The 21397-nt window shown below is 43.2% G+C and overlaps 1 protein-coding gene across 2 annotated transcripts in view; it reads right to left on the bottom strand.

The window, feature by feature from the left end:
- Nucleotides 1-453: 453 nt before the first annotated feature.
- The window catches only part of LOC142061835 (signal recognition particle subunit SRP54), a 38079-nt gene continuing 17135 nt past the window's right edge, over nt 454-21397 (bottom strand). The window contains exons 1-5 of one of the 2 annotated variants that reach the window (XM_075103352.1): nt 19097-19280; nt 14938-15114; nt 6966-7032; nt 3519-3616; nt 454-2704 (exon numbers count right to left, since the gene is read on the bottom strand). In XM_075103352.1, coding sequence (XP_074959453.1) covers nt 2492-2704; nt 3519-3616; nt 6966-7032; nt 14938-15114; nt 19097-19183 — 642 coding nt within the window. In that variant the 5' untranslated portion in view covers nt 19184-19280 and the 3' untranslated portion in view covers nt 454-2491. Of the gene's footprint in view, nt 2705-3518; nt 3617-6965; nt 7033-14937; nt 15115-19096; nt 19281-21397 lie in introns of those variants that run through there. The other variant, XM_075103353.1, reaches the window with a different exon arrangement.

The following is a 21397-nucleotide window of genomic DNA, read 5'->3' as shown; positions in this document are numbered from 1 at the left end:
TAAAACTGTGCTAGCTTTAGGTCTAGTTAAAACTAATCCAAACACCTGTATAAAGGCTTTCACCAACTTAACCTCCTGTGTATTTTATGTTAATTTAACTTAATTGTACAGCTGAGCTATAGCAGTAGTTAAAGCAGTGAAATTCTCTTTAACAAAGCTGTAGACATGTTTCAACTTTCAGATAAAATTACAATAGCTCCAGGCCAGAGGTGGTTGCAGTCCTGCATTATTTATTGGTCTGAGGTAGAGCTGAACACATTGAGTATGTTAACAAGTACTACATGATATTGTAAGGGACTGGTGGACATAGTATGGTTTTGAATTTCAGCACTTGAATATTCCACCAGGATATGTGACTCAGTAAAGACGAAAACAGTGATCAGGCACGTGCTCCTGTGTGCAGGCATAAAGCTTCAAAGACCACACGGTTCCAAAGGAAAAGCCATAGCCAACTTCCAGTTCAAAAATTATATTAAATATAAAATAACCAATTAATGCATTTACAGAAAAATTAAACCATTAAGAAAGTAACCACTTTCATACAGTTTGCAAAAAACTGAAGGAAGGATTAAGTTAAGGCACAGTGAGTAATACAGTATTTTATACAAAGAAGTTTAAACCCAAGGCAGTGAGAGCATCTCTGATGCAAGAGATAGATAGTAGGGAGAGGGGGGAAAAAAAGTGGAACTGACATTAATTTCTTGGCAGAAAACCAAAGCATCCTTCAGCTGTAAAGGTTTTATGCTTAAGCTATGTGAGGCTTCCTATCTTTGACCGTGTAAGAACTCCCAACAAGCTGTTTTTCTGTGTATCCCCCAGGTGTCAAACCAAGCTCTCTCTTGCAGATGTTCAGGGCTAAGGAATGACTTTACACAGCTGTCAGCACCCTCTGTCTTACAATTCAAAAAGAAGCAAAGAACAGAGTATCAAAACATGGAATAGAGCTGATGATTGAATCCTCCACGGACAATTTTCTGTAGTGCTGGAATGCTAACAGTAGATGAGTAGAGATGGAGTCGGTGCTCTACAGAATACTGGTTCAGGCAGAGGGTTGTCTGAAATACGTAACTGAATTCTGGAAAATTCAGTTACCTGGCCTCTGATGTTGCATCAGGCTCCTTTGTTAGGTGGTAGTGGACCAAGGCCAGGGAACTATGATGACACCCAATGCAAAATTTCACTGAAGAGTATTTTTAAAAAATTTTTTTAGACATCTCAAGGACAGAAGTAATGTTTCAGTAACTAGTGCAGGTTCTCTGCTCCTTTATCTACAATGATTCTCTATGGAAAGTGACTGGGGCACTGACGTCTGATTGTCGCAACATAAACCATTCACCTTTTACAAGCTACAAGCAGAACGACAGTCATTGTGGTAAAATAGCCTTAATTGGTATTTGGGGCTGCTTAAAAGCTCTGGAGCTACCTGCATTTCATTTAGACAAAAATTACTGTTGTTGCAGTATTGTAACAAAGTGTTTTGGTTATTCAACAAAAAGGAAGAATCGTAAGTTTGGTTTTGTGATTTCTAATTACTTATGTGTCCTGTGCTAGAGGGGGTAAAAACATCTGCAATGGCACATCCCTCACTGGTAATTTAACGTTAAACAGCGTGTTTAGGTTAATCAAGCACACTAACTCAGGTAATCAATGTCCAAAAAGCTTCCATGGTTCTGGATTGGTACCATATACAACATCCAGTGCATTCGGTATAATTTAGCAAGACTTTAGTCTATTTCCCAGGACCATTCAGAGCATGTAAAGTATTCAAGCAGGTGGGTCTCACTTTTTGGACCTGACGTGAGAACATCTTACGCTGATGCTAGTTCTGTACTTTGCTGCAGCACTGAATGGAGCAGCTGAGCACTATTAGTCTCCAAGAGTGCCAGTACTTGTGAATAAGTTAAGGTTGTTTACAGCCTCCTTTAAAGGATTTTTTTTAAATAAAAAAAGTCAGTGGACCCTTAAATCTAATAAACATTAAATCTAACATTATCGCTTGTGTTAAACAACAACAGAAAAAAATACATGCACACAATAGTGACAATAAATAGGGGAAATCAGACACTATTATTGTGACTTGTGAGTTACAGGGTATTGATTCCTATTAATCTATTCATAGAGAGCTGATTTGCAAACAATGTGCAAATCAGAAATAGGTGTTTAGAAGTAGGAAATAGCACTGCATCTGCAATCCACAGGTGTTAGACAAGACATTTTTACTTGCTTCACACAGAAATTAACTCACACGTTCAATTTTAGACCAAATGTTTGTAGTGCAATTTTCATTTTAGCTGAAGTGCCAATTCAGCAGAATGCCTCAGCCTTTATTAGGCAGACAGACTGAACAGACATCGCATAGCTCTCTCCTGATCAATAAGAATGCTAGAAGTTGTATTTCACTGAACAAGTATAATCCTATTTTTCCTGCTCCTTACGGCCGGACTCTGACACCTGACACTTCCTATTTCCTACATTATACAGAGCTTTACACTTAAGGAGGGACAGGAACTACATCTTGTTTATTTTCCCCAATGGACTGGCAATCTCCCTCATTTTCAAAGTTTACGTTCACGAATGAAGTGCATGCTGTTGCTTCAGGCTGGTCTGTCTGGACAGGAGCTTCAGCTTGTGGCTTGTTCTGCTGTTCCTGATGCTGTCTTTCTGCTTCTTCTGACATTCTGTTTTCCTGTTCTTCCTCTTCCTCCTATAAATAGATAATCAAATTCATAAGCTACTACTTACTATTTACCGCTTACTTACTTACTTCACCATATGTCTTTCCCTAAGAACATACCAGTTCCTATTACAAGGCAAGGACATTTGTTCCACCAGAAAACAGTCACTAGTTGATCATAAGATGAGGTATATTCCAGAATTCCCATTATGGGAAAAAAAAAATGCCAAAAGGATTAAACTGTGTTAAATAAACACAGAAAAAAAGTGTCACGTGTCTAGATACGCAGTTTTTAGTCCACAGCAATAGTGATAGGTCTACCTTCTCTAAAGCTTTTTCAGCTCTTTATAATAAAGAGCTATCAAAAATAAAATTAAGCAGTAAAGCTTTAAATATGTTTCCCACCTCTTCCAAATGAAGATAAATTAAGGGGCTTTTGCGTAAAGCACTGGCTACCCATCAGTCATTTCCAGTTATGGTTTACAACAAATGGTAACATGTTCAGTTTAGAGTTGGTAAGCATATTCCTCACATCCGCCTCTCTACAGTGCCCAGTAACTGCTCCATCCAATCTTCTCACACTGTTGACTTTGAAATGCACTGTACAAGAGAAGCAAATAGAGCAGTGGTCAGGACCCAGCCAGTTCTATGACTGATGAGCTGGTGAGGAAAGGCTGATGGATAACCTAGCATTAATCATGCGTCAAATGAAAACTGAAGGCAAGCTGAAATAGAGGTTCTAAAACTTCATTTTAATGCTGGAATACAAATGTCAGTTTTTTAAAATACCAGGGAAGGCAGGTTGGGAAAAAAAGAGTACAAGAACCCGACCTCGCACACATACCTCTTTCTTCATTCTGTAATACTCGTCAATGGCATATTGGTATTTTGGTGTGCTTATCCCCAGAACAGATGCAATTTTTTCCCCAAGGAAATCACATACTAAAAAACAGAGAGAGGTTTACATAGGAATTTTCTTCTAGATACTAATTTTAAGTACAGTTTTGCTTTAAAAGGTATCATCTTTTCTGAATGGTATCCCATAGTCCTACTTCACTAAAAAGACAAAACCAAAGCCTGCTAGGCTAACCTATTTGTATGCAACTATTAGCTCAATGTACTAGTAATTGTTCTTTAAAATAAAGAACCAACAAAAGAACAACATAGAAATCAACGAAAATCTAGATGGTGGTAGTGTTTGAACTGAAAGGCAAGTCAGTCACAAACGATGCTGAAAAGGCAGAGGTTCTCAACACTTTCTTCATCTGTGTCTTTACCAGCACTGTCGGGTCCCAGGCTTTGGGAATGAAATTGACGGTTGATCCAAACACTGACCCACCATCAGTAAAGGAAGAGTTAGTATGTGAATTATTACAGGAGCATGACCCCAACAAATCCATGGGCCCTGATGCCATCACCCCAAGGGTTGTGAGAGAGCTGGCTGACATCATCGCAAGGCCACTCTCCATAATCTTCGAGAAGTCGTGGAGAACGGGGGATGTCCCAGAGGACTGGAGAAAGGCAAATGTTACCCCTATCTTACAAGAAAGGCTCGAGGGAGGATCCGGGTAACTATAGGCCCATCAGCCTTACTTCAGTCCCTGGGAAAGTTATGGAACGAATCCCCCTGGGGGCCATCACAAGTCAAATGAAGCACGTGACTGGGAAAAGCCAACATGGCTTCACTAAGGGCAGATCGAGCTTGACAAACCTGGTGGCCTTCTATGACTTGCCTGGTTGACATGGGGTGGGCAGTGGACATTGTCTACCTGGACTTCTCCAAGGCTTCTGATAATGGTTCCCCACAGCCTCCTCCTGGAGAAATTAATGCATTATGGCCTAGACAAGTGGTCTGTGCAGTGGGTGGGGAACTGGCTGACAGGCCGCACCCTGGTGGTAAATAGCTCTTTTTCAAAGTGGCAACCTGGCACTAGTGGAGTCCCCCAGGGATCAATATTGGGCCCAATGTTATTCAACATCTTCATAAGTGATCTGGATAACGGGATCTAGTGTAGCCTGATGAAGTTTAAGGACAACAGCTAATCGAGTGGGAAAGTAGATGCTCTGGAAGCGAGAGCCACTCTGCAGGAAGATTTGGATAGGCTGGAAGAGTGGGCCAACAAGAACCTCATGAAGTTCAACAAGGACAAGTGTAAGGTCTTGCACCTGGGAAAACATAATCCAGGAGTGCAGCCCAGACTGGGACCCACCTGGCTGGAGAGCAGCTCTGTGGAAAGGGACCTGGGGGTCCTAGTGGACAGGAAGCTCAACATGAGCAAACAGTGTGCTGCAGCGGCCAAGGCAGCCAACAGGGTGCTGGGTTGCATCAAAAAGGGCATCACCAGCAGAGAGAAAGAAGTCATCATCCCGCTCTACTCAGTGCTTGTCAGGCCAGGCCACACCTGGAGCACTGTGTACAGTTCTGGTCCCCACTACACAAAAAAGATGTGGACAGGCTGGAAGGGGTCCAGAGAAGGGCCACCAAGATGATCAAAGGACTGGGAAGCTGCCATACGAGGATAGGCTGGGAGAGCTGGGTTTGTTCAGCCTTGAGAAAAGGAGGCTCAGAGGGGATCTCATCACCATGTACCAGTACTTAAGGGGTAGCTACAAAGAAGATGGAGACTCCCTTTTTACAAGGAGTCACATGGAGAGGACAAGGGGACACAAGTTGCTCTTGGGGAGATTCCAACTGGACGTGAGAACAGTCAACCACTGGAATAATCTCCCCAGGGAAGTGGTTGACTCGGCCACATTGGACACTTTTAAGATTCGTCTGGACAGGGTGCTGGGCCATCTTGCCTAGACTCCGCTCTTCCTAAAAAGGTTGGACTAGATGATCCCTGAGGTCCCTTCCAACCTGGGATTCTGTGATTCTGTATGATAATTATGCTAGTTTTAGTTTTGGATCTAGGTTTGTTTTGCTAGGGTATCAGTTAAAGAATAAGCCTTTAACTGAACTTTAACTGAAAATTAAGGTTAGACAAAAATGCATCGTTACCAACCGCATTGGCATTTCAGTCTAACAGTGCCAGCAAACTAGAGAGTTATTTATTGATGTATGCATGCTTCAAGTCAGTAGCAGTTTTATCGATGTTCTGTGTTGCATACTAATGGATTAATAAAATATTTAGGTTTCAGCTGTCTCATCTTTCAAGCCAGAGGCTACATGCAGCACTTCTTTGCTAGAACAGGTAGTGCACAGTCTGAAGTATGGAAGAGGTGGGCTTGTGTCAGTCGGTCTCTTTACCATGGTGATGGCTACAGCACTGATTCTTGAGCAAAGGCAAGCAAGAAGTCAAATATGTTGCACTGCAAATCTGCCCGAAGGATGCAAATGAGTTAGTCATCTTCAGGGAAAACAGGTTAGAAGTTAGCAATTGAATGGTTCAATGGATATTCACAATAACAAATTTTATAGATATCCCGCCATCCAGAGCTCTGTGCAAAATACCGGGCAAAACTGAAGCGGGAAGATGGGAGTACTAATCTACAAATTCATAAAAGAGTTCTGAAAAGACGAAAGCACTATCTACCTTTGTGTATGAAGAACAGATATGACAAGGAATAGAATTACACTGTACATTAAAGCATTTCTAAAAATAAGGATAGGTTATTTAATAGAATAGACTGCCAGGTGTTTTTAAAAATATTCAAAATTAGGTGTACAATGACAGAAACTCCATAATATTTGTCAAAAAACCCAATAAAAATACTTTACACCTTGGGAAGAACACAGACTAGGACAAGCATTTTTAGAACTTCACAAAATTTTATGAGGTCCATGGGTCAAATAAACTTCTATGCAGTGAGTTTAAGACTCTTGACAATAGTCTTATTTTTGTTGATTTTGTAACCTCAGAAGTCTGTTGTAAAGCACAAGACTGGATGTGTCCTTGGGATAATTACTAGTTGTCTTCTTCATAAAAGCTGCTAGTTTAGTTACTCCAAACAGCATTCTTTTCAGATAACATCCCACAAAACAGTTCCATACAAAACCTAACAGAAATCTGATATACTCCCTTGCCAACACCACTCTATGTTCATATGGAGAAAAAGGGAAGAAAATGTTCAGCAAAAGGTATTTTCTGTTGGTTCTTCCATTCAAGAGCTGTTGATTGAAAGTAAAAAAAGCCACTAAGGTAAGAGTGTACGTCTCCACAGATTAAAATACAGGTTCATTCATACTTTCGAAAGAACAGCCAGTAGCTCACAACAATGATGTACAGCCTGTCAAAGCAACTTTCAACATTCCATTACTGGTTTACCCAAGAATTAAATAAAGCAATACCTGATAAGGTTGATGTGGCAACTCGCAGCATGTGAAACCACAAGTAGGGTCCCCATGTGAGCGTTGTCTGTAAGAACAAGGGTAGTATGAACACGTATAGCTGTATGTTCATAGCACATAGTAATACATGCAAAAGCTTGCACGTAAGCTAGGAAGTCTCTCCAAAGTGCCTGCACACTAAGGCACACAGCATGGGGCGTAAGCATGAGGGATCAGAGATCTGTGTGCAACTGCAGGGCTGGGATCTTCTTGGGATCCCAGAGATGCAGTGGACAGCTTCCATGACTGGAGTGCTGCAGTGGAGGGATACAGACCCTTTAGGAAAACAAGTGGAGAAGACAAGGAGGGGGAGTTGCCCTTTGCACGACTATGGTATATTCACCACCACAGAGGAAGTACTGCAGCCTCCAGACAAACTGAGACACTTACACACAGGAACTCAAAGAAAATTTAGAAATTAATGGGCATACATAGGCTGTCCTCTTCACTGAGGAAAGAGACTGTATCTCTTTAAAAAAAAAATAAAGCAAAGAACAAGCCATGTAATAAAAAGAAGAAAGGGAAAAGCAGATTCCAATCTACAGGGAAAAAGCAGTAGGCTTTCACTTTTGTAAAAAGGCAAACTTAAATTTCATAGTGAACTAAAACATCTTTATAGTTAACAGTCTGTTGTATTCAGTCAAGCTCTTTGTTATATATTTCCCCCCCGTATAGACATCTGTAGAGGTACTTCGCTTTGGAAAGTAGCAGTTATAAGTGTCAGCTTTTATTAAATTAAACCCATTAGCTCCACTCAGTTACATATGTATTTATAACTTGTTGCTAAAAACTGTCTGATAGTAACAATTTTCTGTGATCTTATTTAACAGATATCTGTAAAAGACAACCAATATTATTGTAAAAAATACAGCTACATTGACTAGTTGGTATAGCCTCAGTATGCATGTACGCAAGCTACCACATTTCAGTGCTTTCCAAACACAGCCTCTACAAATCAGTGCAGCAAGAAATCATCTGTCAAGCCAGAAACTCAAGTTGGGCAGGCTGAAAAAAGCCAAATGCTATTTATTTTTGGCAGTGGGTATGGAAAATGTCCTACCAAGGTAAAAGCGTAAGCAAAACCAGCTGCCATCCTGCTTGCACAAAAGCACCTCCAGCTTGTTGATTCTGTGCTCAGTTGGCAGACAGGCTTACAACAATCATTTCCAAGTTTGTTCAGTTGAAGAAGTCAAGAAAAGTGCTGGAAAAGCTTGTTGCCACAGGTGCAAATAATGGCGTTGATGAGGCTCCTTCATAATGAGGTGACAAGGTGAAAAAGCATTCACACAGTGCACAGGACAAACAAGGGCCTGCTGTGTGGCTGTAGGCAAGAAGCTAGAAGGGCCCCCTTAACATTTAAGAGTGAAAAGACAAGCTGAACTTCAACATGACACAAGTAACTCTGAAAAAGAATATTCTGACATGTTTGTAGTAACACAAATGTAGGGAACACCTGAGGCTCGGCAGACACAGAGGTTCTGCCTACTGGAATACTGTTCCCTGACACAATTAAAGAACAATTTGGTATATCAGGAGCACTCCTAAGTTCACAGAAACCTCTGCTTTCTGACAAAGCCCAGCCAGACACTTTTTCACCCCCACCAAGCCAGGCTTTGCCAGTCCCCGCAATGTAAAAAAGGAGCATTCTGTAAAGTGTCTCAAAAGGCAATATAAAACCACATGAGAAGCTACTTCACACAAATGCAACAGCAGAAAGGAGATGGCTTGGAGAGGAAACCACCAAGAACAACCAAGAAAAAAGGAACACATCCAAGGAATAATCTTCCTTTTTTTCCCCCCTTACTTCCTCAGGGTAAGGTTGGGTGGTTTCCCAGAGCATCTCATACATCAAAGCAGGAATGGCAAACGTGAGGTGAGAAGAAGTACAGGACAAAATCAGAACTGTTCAGGTGATGAGAACAGGGCTGTTAGGCAACGGCTCAGTACAAACTAATCCTACTCCATGAAATAGCTTTAGTGCACTGAGCAACACTGGAAAACAGTATCCAAGCCAGGTCCTACTAATGTTCAGTAAGAACCACACCCCCAGATACTGTACGTCAACTTCCTTTGGCTAGAGAAGCCTTAATGTTCAGTCTTTAGTCAAGACAAGGACACAGTAATACTGTATTTCTTGATTGGAAATAAGGGGTACCAGTATGAAACACAGGACACTGGTTTATCATAAGGGGACGGTATTTCTCCTGCCATCAGTTTCTTTAGTATGTGTTTCTATAATGCTTAATTATACTATTCGATTGTCCTGACTTTATTTTGTTGTTTAAAATGGAAAACACAATAGTTATGACAACTGTTTTTTGAATTACAGAAATTCTTAATGTACAATTTTAATGTAAGTGCTGCATTTTAAGCAGGAATGAACATAATCTTCAAGTAGGGCAACAGGGACGACCCCGGTAACTACAGGCCCACCAGTCTCACTTCTGTGCCTGGTAATATTATGGAGAGTGATCTCCATGAAGATCATTGAATACTACTGAAAAACACCTGAAAGACAACGCAGTTGTTGGTCCTACCCAGCATGGGTTCACGAGGGGTAAGTCCTCCCTAAAAGATTGGATTTCCTTCTATGACAAGGTTACCCACCTAGCTGGCCAAGGACAGTCAGTCGATGTGATCTTTTTGGATTTCAGTAAAGCTTTCGATACTGTCTCTCACAGTATCCTCTTGGACAAAATGTCCAGCATAGAGCTGGATAAACACATAATGCAGTGAGTGAGCAATTGGCTGGTTGATTGGGCTCAAAGGGTCATAGTAAATGGGGTTACATGGCGCTGGTGGCCAGTCACTAGTGGGGTTCCGCAGGGATCCATCTTAGGGCCAGTACTCTTTAATGTCTTTGTTAATTACTTGGATACAGGACTTGAAAGAATGCTAATTAAGTTTGCTGATGACACAAAACAAGGAGGAGCTGTTGACACTCTTGAGGGCAGAGAGGCCCTACAGAGGGATCTGAGCAGACTGGAGAGCTGGGCAATCACCAACCATGTAAAGTTTAACAAGGGCGAGTGCTGGATTTTACACCTGGGGCACAGGAACCCGGGATGTACATAATGACTGGGGAACAAGAGGCTAGAGAGCAGCTCTGCAGAGAGGGACCTGGGGGTTCTGGTTGATGGCAAGCTGGACATGAGGCAACAGTGTGCCCTGGCAGCCAAGAGGGCCAACCACGCATCAAGCCCTGCATTGCAGCTGGTCGAGGGAGGCGATTGTCCCGCTCTGCTCTGCGCTGGTGCGGCCTCACCTCAAGTACTGTGTGCAGTTTTGGGTGCCACAGTACACTGAGGATATAAGTGTCCAGAGAAGGGCCATGAAGTTGGTGAAGGGTTTAGAGGGGGAACCATACAAGGAGCTGCTAAAGGGACTTGGTTTGCTCAGTCTAGAGAAGAGGAGACTGAGGGGAGACCTCACTGCAGTCTAGCTTCCTCAAAAGGGGAGGAGGAGGGGCAGGTGCTGATCTCTTCTCTCTGGTGACCTGTGACAGGACCCAAGGGAATGGCAGGAAGACGTGCCAGGGGAGGTTTAGGTTGGTTATTAGGAAAAGGTTCTTCACTCAGAGGGTGGTGGAGCACTGGAACAGGCTCCCCAGGGAGGCATCACAGCACCAGCCTGGCGATATTCAGGAAGCACTTGGACAACACCCTCAGAGATACAGTGTGAATTTGGGGTTGTCCTGTGCAGGGACAGGAGCTCGATGATCCTTGTGGGTTCCTTCCAACTCAGGACATTCTATGATTCTATGATAATGGATTGACCGTTGATAAAACCAAGAGGGCTCTGATTCAACAACAGGACATGATTTTGTTTCCTAATATGGGGCTGCCGAAGGGAGCACACGCATGCTCCCTTGAACTTGAGTCCACCATGTTCCTAAACAATCCACATATGTATCTATTTTTGTCAGATTTCAGTCCCTAGTAACACTTGAACTTTCCAAAGAACGTAGCGGGGTTTTTTGCCAGAGAAAATGGCAAGATGAGGAAAAGCATAATTTCCTGATTAAAAAAAAAATCCTGTATTTAAGAGTTAATATGCACCACCAAATAGATACATTTCCATTATTTACTGTGCCAAGATACATTTTAAATTAGTTTAATTATTGACTGGTCATTGCTATAATAGTCCTTTGGTGTATGCACCATGTAAAACTGCGGCATCTAAGACAAGCCAGTGAAAATAAGATCAGAAACACGCACACCATCCTGCATCAAAGAGCTGGTACCATATTACGAGTAGCTATTACTTGGTCAGTGACTATTTTTCTCCCTCATCCCCAAATTCTTAAAAGAAAATTAGAGTTCGATGATCCTCAGGAGAGGACTTTCTGCTATTTGAAGTTAAGCTCCTTTTAACTACAGGGTATCAAGACAATCTTCCTGCAAGAATGTGTTGCAATCTTTCTAAGCACTGAAGGTCAATAAAATTCAATCTTGTCTGGAGCTTTGTTGTAGAGATGTTCTCAGGATGAATTTTAAGGTTATCACCAACAGTTATATTGCTTACAGTTGCTCTGCAAAGACTTACACTCCTTCTGCCTAGTCATGTAATAGGTGAAAGCAACAAAGAGTTTATAGCAAGTGGCCCTCCAGGGATAAAGGCTATCTTCTAGAACAGGTTAGGGAAATCTAATTACTACAAAATAAAGGTTTAGTGGACAGTAGCAAAAGGAGATTTACATATTAAGCATAAGCATCTGAATTTTAGGACAGAATAGAAGACTCAGTTAAAATTAAAGCATTTATGTTATTAAAGCATTTAAGTTTTAATTTGAGAACAGTCAGATAAAACTGCTATTATCTAAAAAAATCCAGGGAAAAATTTATTAAGCATATGCTGTGTTCTGGATTCAACTCATTCTTAAGACATCCAGACCAAAACACAACAGAATGGACACTCCAGTCCAAGAATGTTAATGAACTGAGTGCTGGCCTATGCAAGTATCAGAATCATTGCTTCAAAGCAAAATTTAAGACCCAGTTCTTTTTGAGAATTCGCTTTGCTTAGTGGCAGCAGTCCATCACACTGAGTGCTTTGGTTATCATATTACCAGGATATATGCATATTACTTTGCTTAGTAAGAAAGACATTGTCATTGTCTGCTTAGCTCTAAAACAATTAAACAAAGGTTCTTACTGAAGAAGTTTCTTTACAACACAGCACAATATTTGTATCCCTTAAACTCATACAGAAGCTGCCAGGATGCCAATACCAGCTGAGCTTTGAAATTTCATGATGCAAAGTTTCTATTCAAAATATTAAATGTTCTTTTTCTAAAAATAAATTGGACCAGAAACAGCTACTACTTGCAACATACTTTTTTGTATCCCAACTGAGATAACAAGTTTTAGACATGCTGGTCTCAGCAAACTGACTAGTTAATTGCTTTTATAGAAATCCTACAATAAAAAACATTTTTAGGCAGCTGTTGGCTAAAACATCAAAGCTCAGCTTGGACTAACATTTCTTCAATTTACTGGCTCAGCTGGGATACATGAAGCACGCAGCAGATAAGGTAAACTTCACTTAATGGCAACCCTTGGTCTAATCAAGTTTATTCTGTCAAGGTAAAAAGCAATACATAATAAGCCATACTGGGCTCCACAATAAACTATTCTAGTCTGGGGGGGGTGTCCTTTTATTAAAAAGTGTAATAAAAATTAAGGATTTCAAAAACTATAAAAGGAGAATAAAGCAATCTTAACTGTGCCATACAACATACTTTTTGGTATTCATAAAAAAATCCGTATTAGGAAAGCAGAATAATCACACAGCCTTCCCAGCTGTTGTGCCCATTTGAGAGCTCTTTAGTTAAGTGTCCATTTGTACAGCAGCATGCACGTCTCTGGTCTCAGAACACATACATCAAGGCTCCTGAGCCTTCTATCTCTACACGACACTGGAAGTCTTCTACTGAGAAGAAATGGCACAAAAAATTATATTATTTCTATATAGATCTGGTCCCCTGCTAATTGTAGTTGGGGGAAAAAAGTCTTCTTCATATGCATCCACAGATATCTAACACAACCTGCATAGTGGGGAACAGATCTGACTCTGAATATACCTGAATATTACCATAATATTCAGTAAGTTTCACAGTTCTTGCACTTCTTTGAGTAGATCCTTACAGAGGAAAAAAACCTAACTCCCAGCAAGGCAGCTGAACATATAGTCATTGTTTGTGAGCATAATACATTTATTTTCAAACTGTAAAATTCAGGTGTATTTTATACTGATGATATCATACCCGATCTCAGGCTAACGTTACTTTTTGTTGTATACGTGAACTGCCTAGCAAGAAAGAGAGAGTGGTACCATCAATCCATTCAAGATGAAACACAACAGCTTTGCCTGTGAATTTCTAGGAACCCCAATCCCAGCTGAATTCCCATAGTCTCACTGCAGCTCAGTCCTCAAACCACTTCCCCCCGCCCCCAACATAAATTCACTTTACAGAGGGGAAGAAAAGAAGTGATTGGCAGTTCTTCCCAAAGCAAACCCCTTACGGCTCACCACTTCTTCAGAAAAGAATGAGCAGGAAGTCAAACTCTTCACCACAGTCCCTTCAAGAAAGCCAAGGATGGCATCTCCCAGGATGGACATAAATAAATACGGGGCCTGCTACTGTGCAGTAAAGAGAGAGCTTCAAGCACAATATTTCTTAATCACAGGTTCCCAAACAATGGTGCAGAAGTCATTTCAACAGCAATATCAAGTAGAAAACAGGGCGCTGGTTTCCACGCGTGCAAAGACTCTGATCTGAAGCTCTACATCTGCCTCCAGCGTGCAACCAGCAACGACTCCTAGGTGCCTGACCACACTCCAGGCACATAAGGAAGGACCCAGCCAATTTTGGAGTCTCCACCCCTAGCTCAGTACATGCAACCAAGCCCAGAGAAGGCCAAGAAGGGAGCCCTGCTGGCAAGCAGGCAATAGGACTGCAGACCCAATTTACTGGGGTAAGAATTGTTGTAGAAGGGTAGAGTAAAGAGGTGGTTGGGACACCAGTTCATGGGGGTGTCATAAAAGAAACATGAGTCTAGGGATGAGGAGAGATGAAGAGATGGATGCAAATCTTTTCTGGGACTAACTGCCAGGAGGCAGGGAGCTGCCGCTGCCAGTGCTGGCACGCACGGCTGCGAGCTTTGCAAATACACTGTCACTATGAAACATATTGTCAGACACGCCAACAAACAGGTTATATATTTCATTTTACCTCTAAGTATAGATCCAAAATCACTGGCAAAAAGGAAAACATATTTTAGCAGCTACAATACACACTAATGGAGACAGCTTTAATTGTCAAAATTCCGCTTGAATTTGGACCAATAAATGGAGACTCGATTCACAGGTCAAGCAACATCCTAACAGCTTACAAGACAGATGAACAGGTCATACATGGACCAGGTAGGTCCTTTAAAACCTGGTTTTGATATATCATTAATTACACTAGTTTTCCTTTATTTTTGCAAGTCATCTGTTTATTTGCCTTCTGTGCTCTTTTAATTACATCAAATTGCTGGTACGGCAACACTAAATTACAGGTTCAACTCTACACTGTCACCAAACAGAAGGAAACAAATGCCTTCCCTCCTCATTTTTTTAAACAACAGTACGAATCAAGGAGACACACATCTAATTCTATTAGAGGGGGAAATGCTGGAGAGGACAGACTAGAATCATGAAGAAACTTATCCCATTTCTAATTAATGGGGCTTTTTTAGTGGAAGAGGACTCCAGGACAAAACTTCTCAGAAATACTTCTCACGGATTTCTCAGTGCCTAGAGCCAATCAAATTAAGGGAATCTTTAATACTAAATACTAAATCAGATTTGTGACACCAAAATTAAAGTATAAAATCTGAGTAGTTACCCAGTAAACCAGAAGTAGCAATTTGTAAAGCAAAATACCTACAGGATCTACAGGTGGCAACAGGTCTTTTTTCTCTTGTTCATCTTCCTCTTCATCTGTGCTATATTCTTCCATTGTTTCTCCACTTGCAAAATGAATAACTCTCCTTGGAACTTTCTTCTTCTTTCCTATGACACCCAGCTCCACATTCTCAAAGCCTCTATCTCCATTTCCAAGTTGCTATAAACAAGAAAAAAAATCATTATCTCAAGTACATGCTTCTAGAACTGGAAAAGTTCCCTCTTAAAAAAATTCATTATAGATTTAAAATCTTTTAGGTGTATGTAAAAGGCTGAAACCTTATTGTTTGCAGATGTATAAAAACTGATCTCTTCACTAAAAGTAACAAACAGGTATGCGCCTCCACTTCTGTGTGGGCAGGTGGTATTAAAAACATCTATTCCAGAAGAGCACTCTGTTACGTAGGAGTTTCTTAGCAGGTCTCTTTTCTTTAAATAATTTGATAAGCACATAAGTGTTAATATTTAAAAGTATCCTTGGTTTCGGAATGAAGATCTAGTGAATTTAATCAAGTAGTTCATAGGCTGTAGCCACCTCTTTGCAAGATTAGACAGACACCTCTTGCACAAAAGAGAACTGAATGAAGGATACCTAAGCAGCCAGGTTCAAGCTTTAAAAAGATGAGTCAAGGCATCTACCTTGGTCGGCTTTCCTCAGCAATCACTAGTACAAGGGACCATGCTAAAAGAACAACACTTAGTTTTGTGGCTAAGGATATACAGAAAGAGAAGTACAATGTCTGGTTTTGTTCTTCCAGCTGCCAAATACTACAATGCAGTCTTTGGGTCACAAGCATTAAAAAAATATACTTCTAGTTCAAAGGCCAATCAATAATTCTTCAGGCTAGCAACTCCTGCAGCCAGAGAATTTTAGTAAGGTTTTGTACTGTACCTATCAAAACAGAGTCTTCACCTTGGTAGAGCTTTTAGATATTACTGCATCAAATGCATAAAACTGTTTTGAAAGCACTTCTGTCAGGCAGAGAAGGACTCAGAAGTTAGGAAATGCCAGCCACAAAGGATTTTAAAAATGCATGAGCTCATGTAACTTAAAACCATATTGGAAGGAGCAAGATATGGGTACATGTACACAGAATTCAGGTTGCATGAAACAGGCACATTCTAATTTTCGACTCATAGTCTATGCAACCTTACTTGTCTCCACAGAGACAATTCAAAATTATTTACAGAAATACATATTTTATCACAGAGTTGTAAGACATCCCATAACCACTACAAGCACAGCATCGCCATCTCCGTCTCTCATGCTAGATTACGTGAATTAGCTTTACAATGCAAACAGGCCTGGTTAGCTGGGAAAGCCAGTGGGAATGGTAGAGACGGGCAGGAAGGGGCCGTGGGGAGCAGAACAGCTTCCTTCATTCCAGGCAACAGATTTTTCTCATGCCCATAGAGGAGAGGGAGGGAAGGTAAAGATCACATGCTGAGCTCTACAGTGTGGATAAGCAGTGCACACATTCCTCGTTTCTCCTAGCCCTCACATCACCGCTTCTGAAAACTGCAAGTCATTTCAGCTTCCCCTAGCATCTCCTTAGCTGCCGTGGCACATTTCAGGCATTTTCCTGGAGGAGCAGAGCAGAATGAAGCGGCAAGTTTTCAGTGGGGTAATTCAGCTGAAATGGCATTACATTTTCATGCAGAATTACATTTTCATGTAGAAAGACAAAATAGACTATCTGGGGCCCAGCACACTCTCTCTGCTGTGTTGGCAGCCTTGGGAACAGAGCAGGATCAGAACAGCAAAGCTACAGAAATACAAACGCTGAAAACAGTGAAGCAACTTAAGCACAGGGAGTGCTCCTTGCTGCCGCTATGAGAACAGGCACCACTTACTGCAACTCAGTTCTGTATTTTTTGGAGCAAAGGGCACCACAGAACCAGCCTTTTATGAACATTTCACATTCCTTTATTGGCATCGTACAATGCCACCATTTTTCATGTTTAGTCACAGTGCTGAAGAGCACTATTTCTTGCGACACAGCACCACAAGTATTACTGCGATTAATAACAGCAAGCAACACGAGCCTCTCCTTAGAGCTCCTCTATAGGCACAGTCTACAGTTTAAAAAGCTGGCTTTAACTCCCTGCACACCCATCCCACTCTCCACCTCCGCCGCCTACAGTAAGCAGCTCCGCGTAGCTGGTACCGGTGCAAAGTTTCAGACAAATGCAGTAGTTCAAGACAGTAAGGATTCATCAAGGATCAATGAACCTGGTTCCCTTAGTAATCTGCTTCAGAGTCCTAAATTATTAAGCAAAATAATACATATCAGCTGTTGCTTTGGTTATCACCTAGTCAACAAACCTGGATGCAGGTTTGTGTCATCACTGTAACATTTGTCCTTTTAATTTTTACATGCACAACATCAATAAAAGCCAACTCTCCCAGCCATGTGCGGGAAGTCCAGCATCAGTAATTTTTATTCATTTTTCCAGGACTGTGGTAATGCAGACCTATTCTAGAATTGTCAGCTAGACTCACTTTATAGCTCAAATGTCACTGTATCTGCTATTTGAGGCTTTACACTTGATCTTCCTTTACAGTTGTTACAAAGATCATCCTTCTCCACTGCCTTGGTCAGGTTGCCACCTCATTTGTTTTTCCACAGGCTCGTCCCTCTCCAACACATTATATGGCTCTTGAAAGACTCGGCATTTGTCTTAACCTCATGCCATAAAAGCATTTACTTTGGCTTCTATTCTGGCAACTATTAGACACGAAGGACAGTCACCCTTATGCTTCCTGCCGCACTAGCTAACACTCTGAAGGGCCTCTGTCAACACTGTAAAGCAACTTCCTTTTTCTTTTAGATGCCCTCTTGGAATTTTCGTTGGCTCCACAGCACCGACACAAACCTCACCTGTCAGGAAGTCAGCATCTGAAACTGCTGCTCCTTGTTTACCCTTGTTACACCCACCCTCTTACTTCAACCTTTGGCCAGAGGGAGAGAGAAGGGCACATTTTGAGCGTGCTGTTACAATACCTACTGCAATGGAATTTCAGTCCACGTCCAAAATGCCAAAATAAATAAACTACAATCAAGGATGAGGTGTGCCAGGACACCTGCAGGTAAGCTAGGAGAGCTCACACCACTAATATAAGGTGATGCAAAAATGTAAAGTTTCATCAAGGAGAGGAAGAAAAGCAAAAAGTAATACGAAGAGCAGACTAATCACTTTGGCATCTGTCAGACTCAGGTATCCTTATGGGAGCTTATGACACAAAACGCCAAAGTCTGTGATGCCTGCTCTCCCTCAGAAAGAAGAGAAATTCAATTTGCATAGATATACTGACCTGAAGGTTTTACTAGAAGGCTAGTAAAAGTTCATGACAAATATTTCTACCCATGCTATCTTACTTGCCTTACTAATTTCGTTTGTCTTCCTGTTTTTGACTAGGGCTTTTTGGGGGGGTTGTTTCGGTTTTTTTTTTTTTTTTTTTTTTATAAAGCTTGACTTTCCACCCCAGCGTTTCAACTGAAATTAAGCAGCATGAGCCCTTCTGAAGCAATAGACAAGAAAAATCAGAGGACGAGTGCAAGAAAAGACACCCAGGGAAAAGGAAGCCCTGGGAAGGCGCCGCAGCCGGCGAGGGTGAGGGCACAGAAGCGCTGGGCGCGCGGCCGCGGCGCGGGACGTCTGTGGGAAGGCTGGGCGAGCCCGCCAGGCCGCAGCCTCGCCAGGAGCCGGCGCCCCCGAGCTCGGCCGGGCGGAGGGAAGCCGAAACCTGCCTCCATGTAACACCTGCCAGGCCCGTTTGCCAAAGGCGTTACCTGCCGCGAACAGGGTACACCCGCGACCGACAGGCGTGCCCGCCGCGCTGACGGCAGCTGCAGAGCGCTGGCAGGACAGGCGGACAGACCGACTGACCTCCTCCGCCCGCAGCGGAAAGCCGGCCCTCCCCAGGCCCCCGCTCCCGCCAGCCCCACGGCGGGCCCAGGCCGCCGCCGCCGCCCCATGCCCCGGCCGGGCCCCAGCACCACCGCCCGTCCCGCGGCGGCCCGAAGGGCCTCGCCCTCCCCCCGCAAGCCGCCCCCTCCCGGGCCCCGCGGCGGGGCGGCCCGGCCGGGCGGGACCAGGGACGGGACGGGGGGAGAGGCCGCTCCGCCGGCCCCGCTCACCTGCTCCGGCTCCATGGCGCAGGCGGCAGCCGCGGGGCCGACGGCGGGCGTGCAGTAGAGGGTGATGGCGGACAGCCCCTGCTCCATCCTCCCGCCCGCCCGCCGCGGCGCCGGGGGAGGGCGGCAGCGGGCCCGCCGCGGCCCAGGGAGGTGAGCAGGCGGCGGCACCGCCCGTCACACCGGGGCGGGGCGGCGCTCGGAGGCCGCCGCGGCCTGCGGGCCGCCGCCCACCCGCCGGCCCAGGGCTGGGGTACCCCGCCGCGGCCGGCCGCCCTCCCAAGCCCCGGCCAGGCACCGAGCCCGTACTGGCCTCGGTCGTTGCCCTCCGCAGCCTGGAGGGAGACCGGGAAGAGAGCGGAGGCGGCCGGGCTACCAAGCACTGCCGTACCTATACACGGAAGGAAGCACACCGCCTCTGGAAAGAGGGGAGACTCTGCGTGGTGTGAGGAAATACACGCATCATCTTCCTAGAATACTGTAAAAATCTGCAAAATAGAATATTTTGAGAAGCACATGAAGTTACGGGACACTATTCAAGAGCCCCGCCTCGGGAAGGGGCAGCTTGCCAAGCCTTTCAGTACCTGCTGGTGGCTCAGGCAGTTCAAGGCACTTTAAAGGACAAACCACAGAACAAGACAGAAATGCAAACCAAGGGTGCCCTGGCCCCTGGGATGCGTGTGGGTGAGAAAATAACGTTTATTCCCAGCAGGCAGGGAAGAGCTTTTGTCAGATAGTTGGTTTGCACAGCGGCCGCAGCGAAGACCAGGGAGGCCTCTTCCTCCAAGTCTGTGCTGGGGCCACCTTGTTGCAGGTGATGGCCCGGCCTGGACAAGCGGCCAGGGCTGACCTAAGGCCAGAGGCACATGAGCCAGTGCCAAGTACTAGTACAACAGTTGGATGTGGAAGCATTTGAAACATCCTTTTTATGGGACTTAGTTTTTTTTTTATTTAAGGTTGGAGCCAAGGGCTGTAACCTGAACTTGTTTACATGACAGCAAGAGCCATACTTCAGTCCTGTGTCATTACAAATAGCTTCCTAAGACTTACAGTCTGTAGCATGGATGGGCTCTTCAGCACTTTCTTAGCCCTATTATCAAACCATTATCCCTATTCCATGACAATTTAAAGTCCCAGGTAAAGTACTGATGTACCAGATTTACAATTGCACTAGCACAAGGCAGAAAATTTTCCCCTTATGAAGAGGGCTAAACACAGAATGTGTGATTATGGAAACACATGAATGTAAGATTAGAGTATTATTTTAGATACTACAGGACTGAGCATCTACTTCATATGTAAGAGGTATTACTTAAAACTGCAAAGAAACTAATGTAGGAGCACATAAGTACATATAACCTTCAGTAGAGTCTACATTCTGTTTAACAAGGACTGGTTGAAATAGGGTAGCAGCTTTTAAAGAACAGCATTAAATCATCAGCTAGCCAACTTGGTCTTTTGCCTGTCCTGCAATTATAGCAGCTGTACAGTAATACTGAAGTTAATCTTTCACCTCCCTGAACAATTAGCAATTGCAACTTAGACAATTTAATAGATTTAGCAAGTGTCTCAATATTGAAAGTCCTGAGGAAGGGCAAAGACTGTTAACAAACCCATGCCTGTGCCTTTCCATGGCTATTTGTGCGTGCTGACATTTATTGTCCAGTTCCTATCACACAGCTACCTGTTGGCTATCGTAACTGTTTCCTCTTAGCAGGCTTCTCAGCAGACAGGCTTAAGAATAGTTCCCATGAACTACACGCATCCTTTGCCCTAGCTGCAATAAGAGGGTATTTATATTTGAACTGCCAAGGTCCTCCTCTTGCTTGGAGGAGTAAAAAAAAAAATAATCCATCAAACCTGTTGTTCTAGTCCCATGGGCAGGATTTGCCTTAAAAAAAATGCAGCAAACTGATAAAACGTGCACCAGCAATAAATACATGATTATTCCACAGCTAGGTCTTCCACTTTTACAGGCCAACCATCATCTTCCAAAAAGGCAAACATGCAACAGATACCTATTTCTATATTAGTGTGCTGGACGTCAAAGCTTATTAACATCCTATAACCAAAGAAAAGGGTGAATGTTGCAGGGTGTCACTGATTTCGAAATAAGGGTGCACTTCTAAACAGAAATAGTTGAGCCGATTTTGTACGTTACTCTCTTATCCATTAGCTCCTTCTAGTGGTTTCTCCGGGCGCTACAGTTACCCAAACCCTTCCTTATCTGCTTCAAGTTCTCAACAAACTTCATTTAGCCATGTGTCCAGACACAGAAACAGCAAACTTGTCTGAGCAGCAGCA

This window comes from Phalacrocorax aristotelis, chromosome 9 (genome assembly GCF_949628215.1).
Source record: "Phalacrocorax aristotelis chromosome 9, bGulAri2.1, whole genome shotgun sequence".
Taxonomy (NCBI): Eukaryota; Metazoa; Chordata; class Aves; order Suliformes; family Phalacrocoracidae; genus Phalacrocorax; species Phalacrocorax aristotelis.
This window is presented reverse-complemented; position numbering and strand designations above follow the sequence as displayed.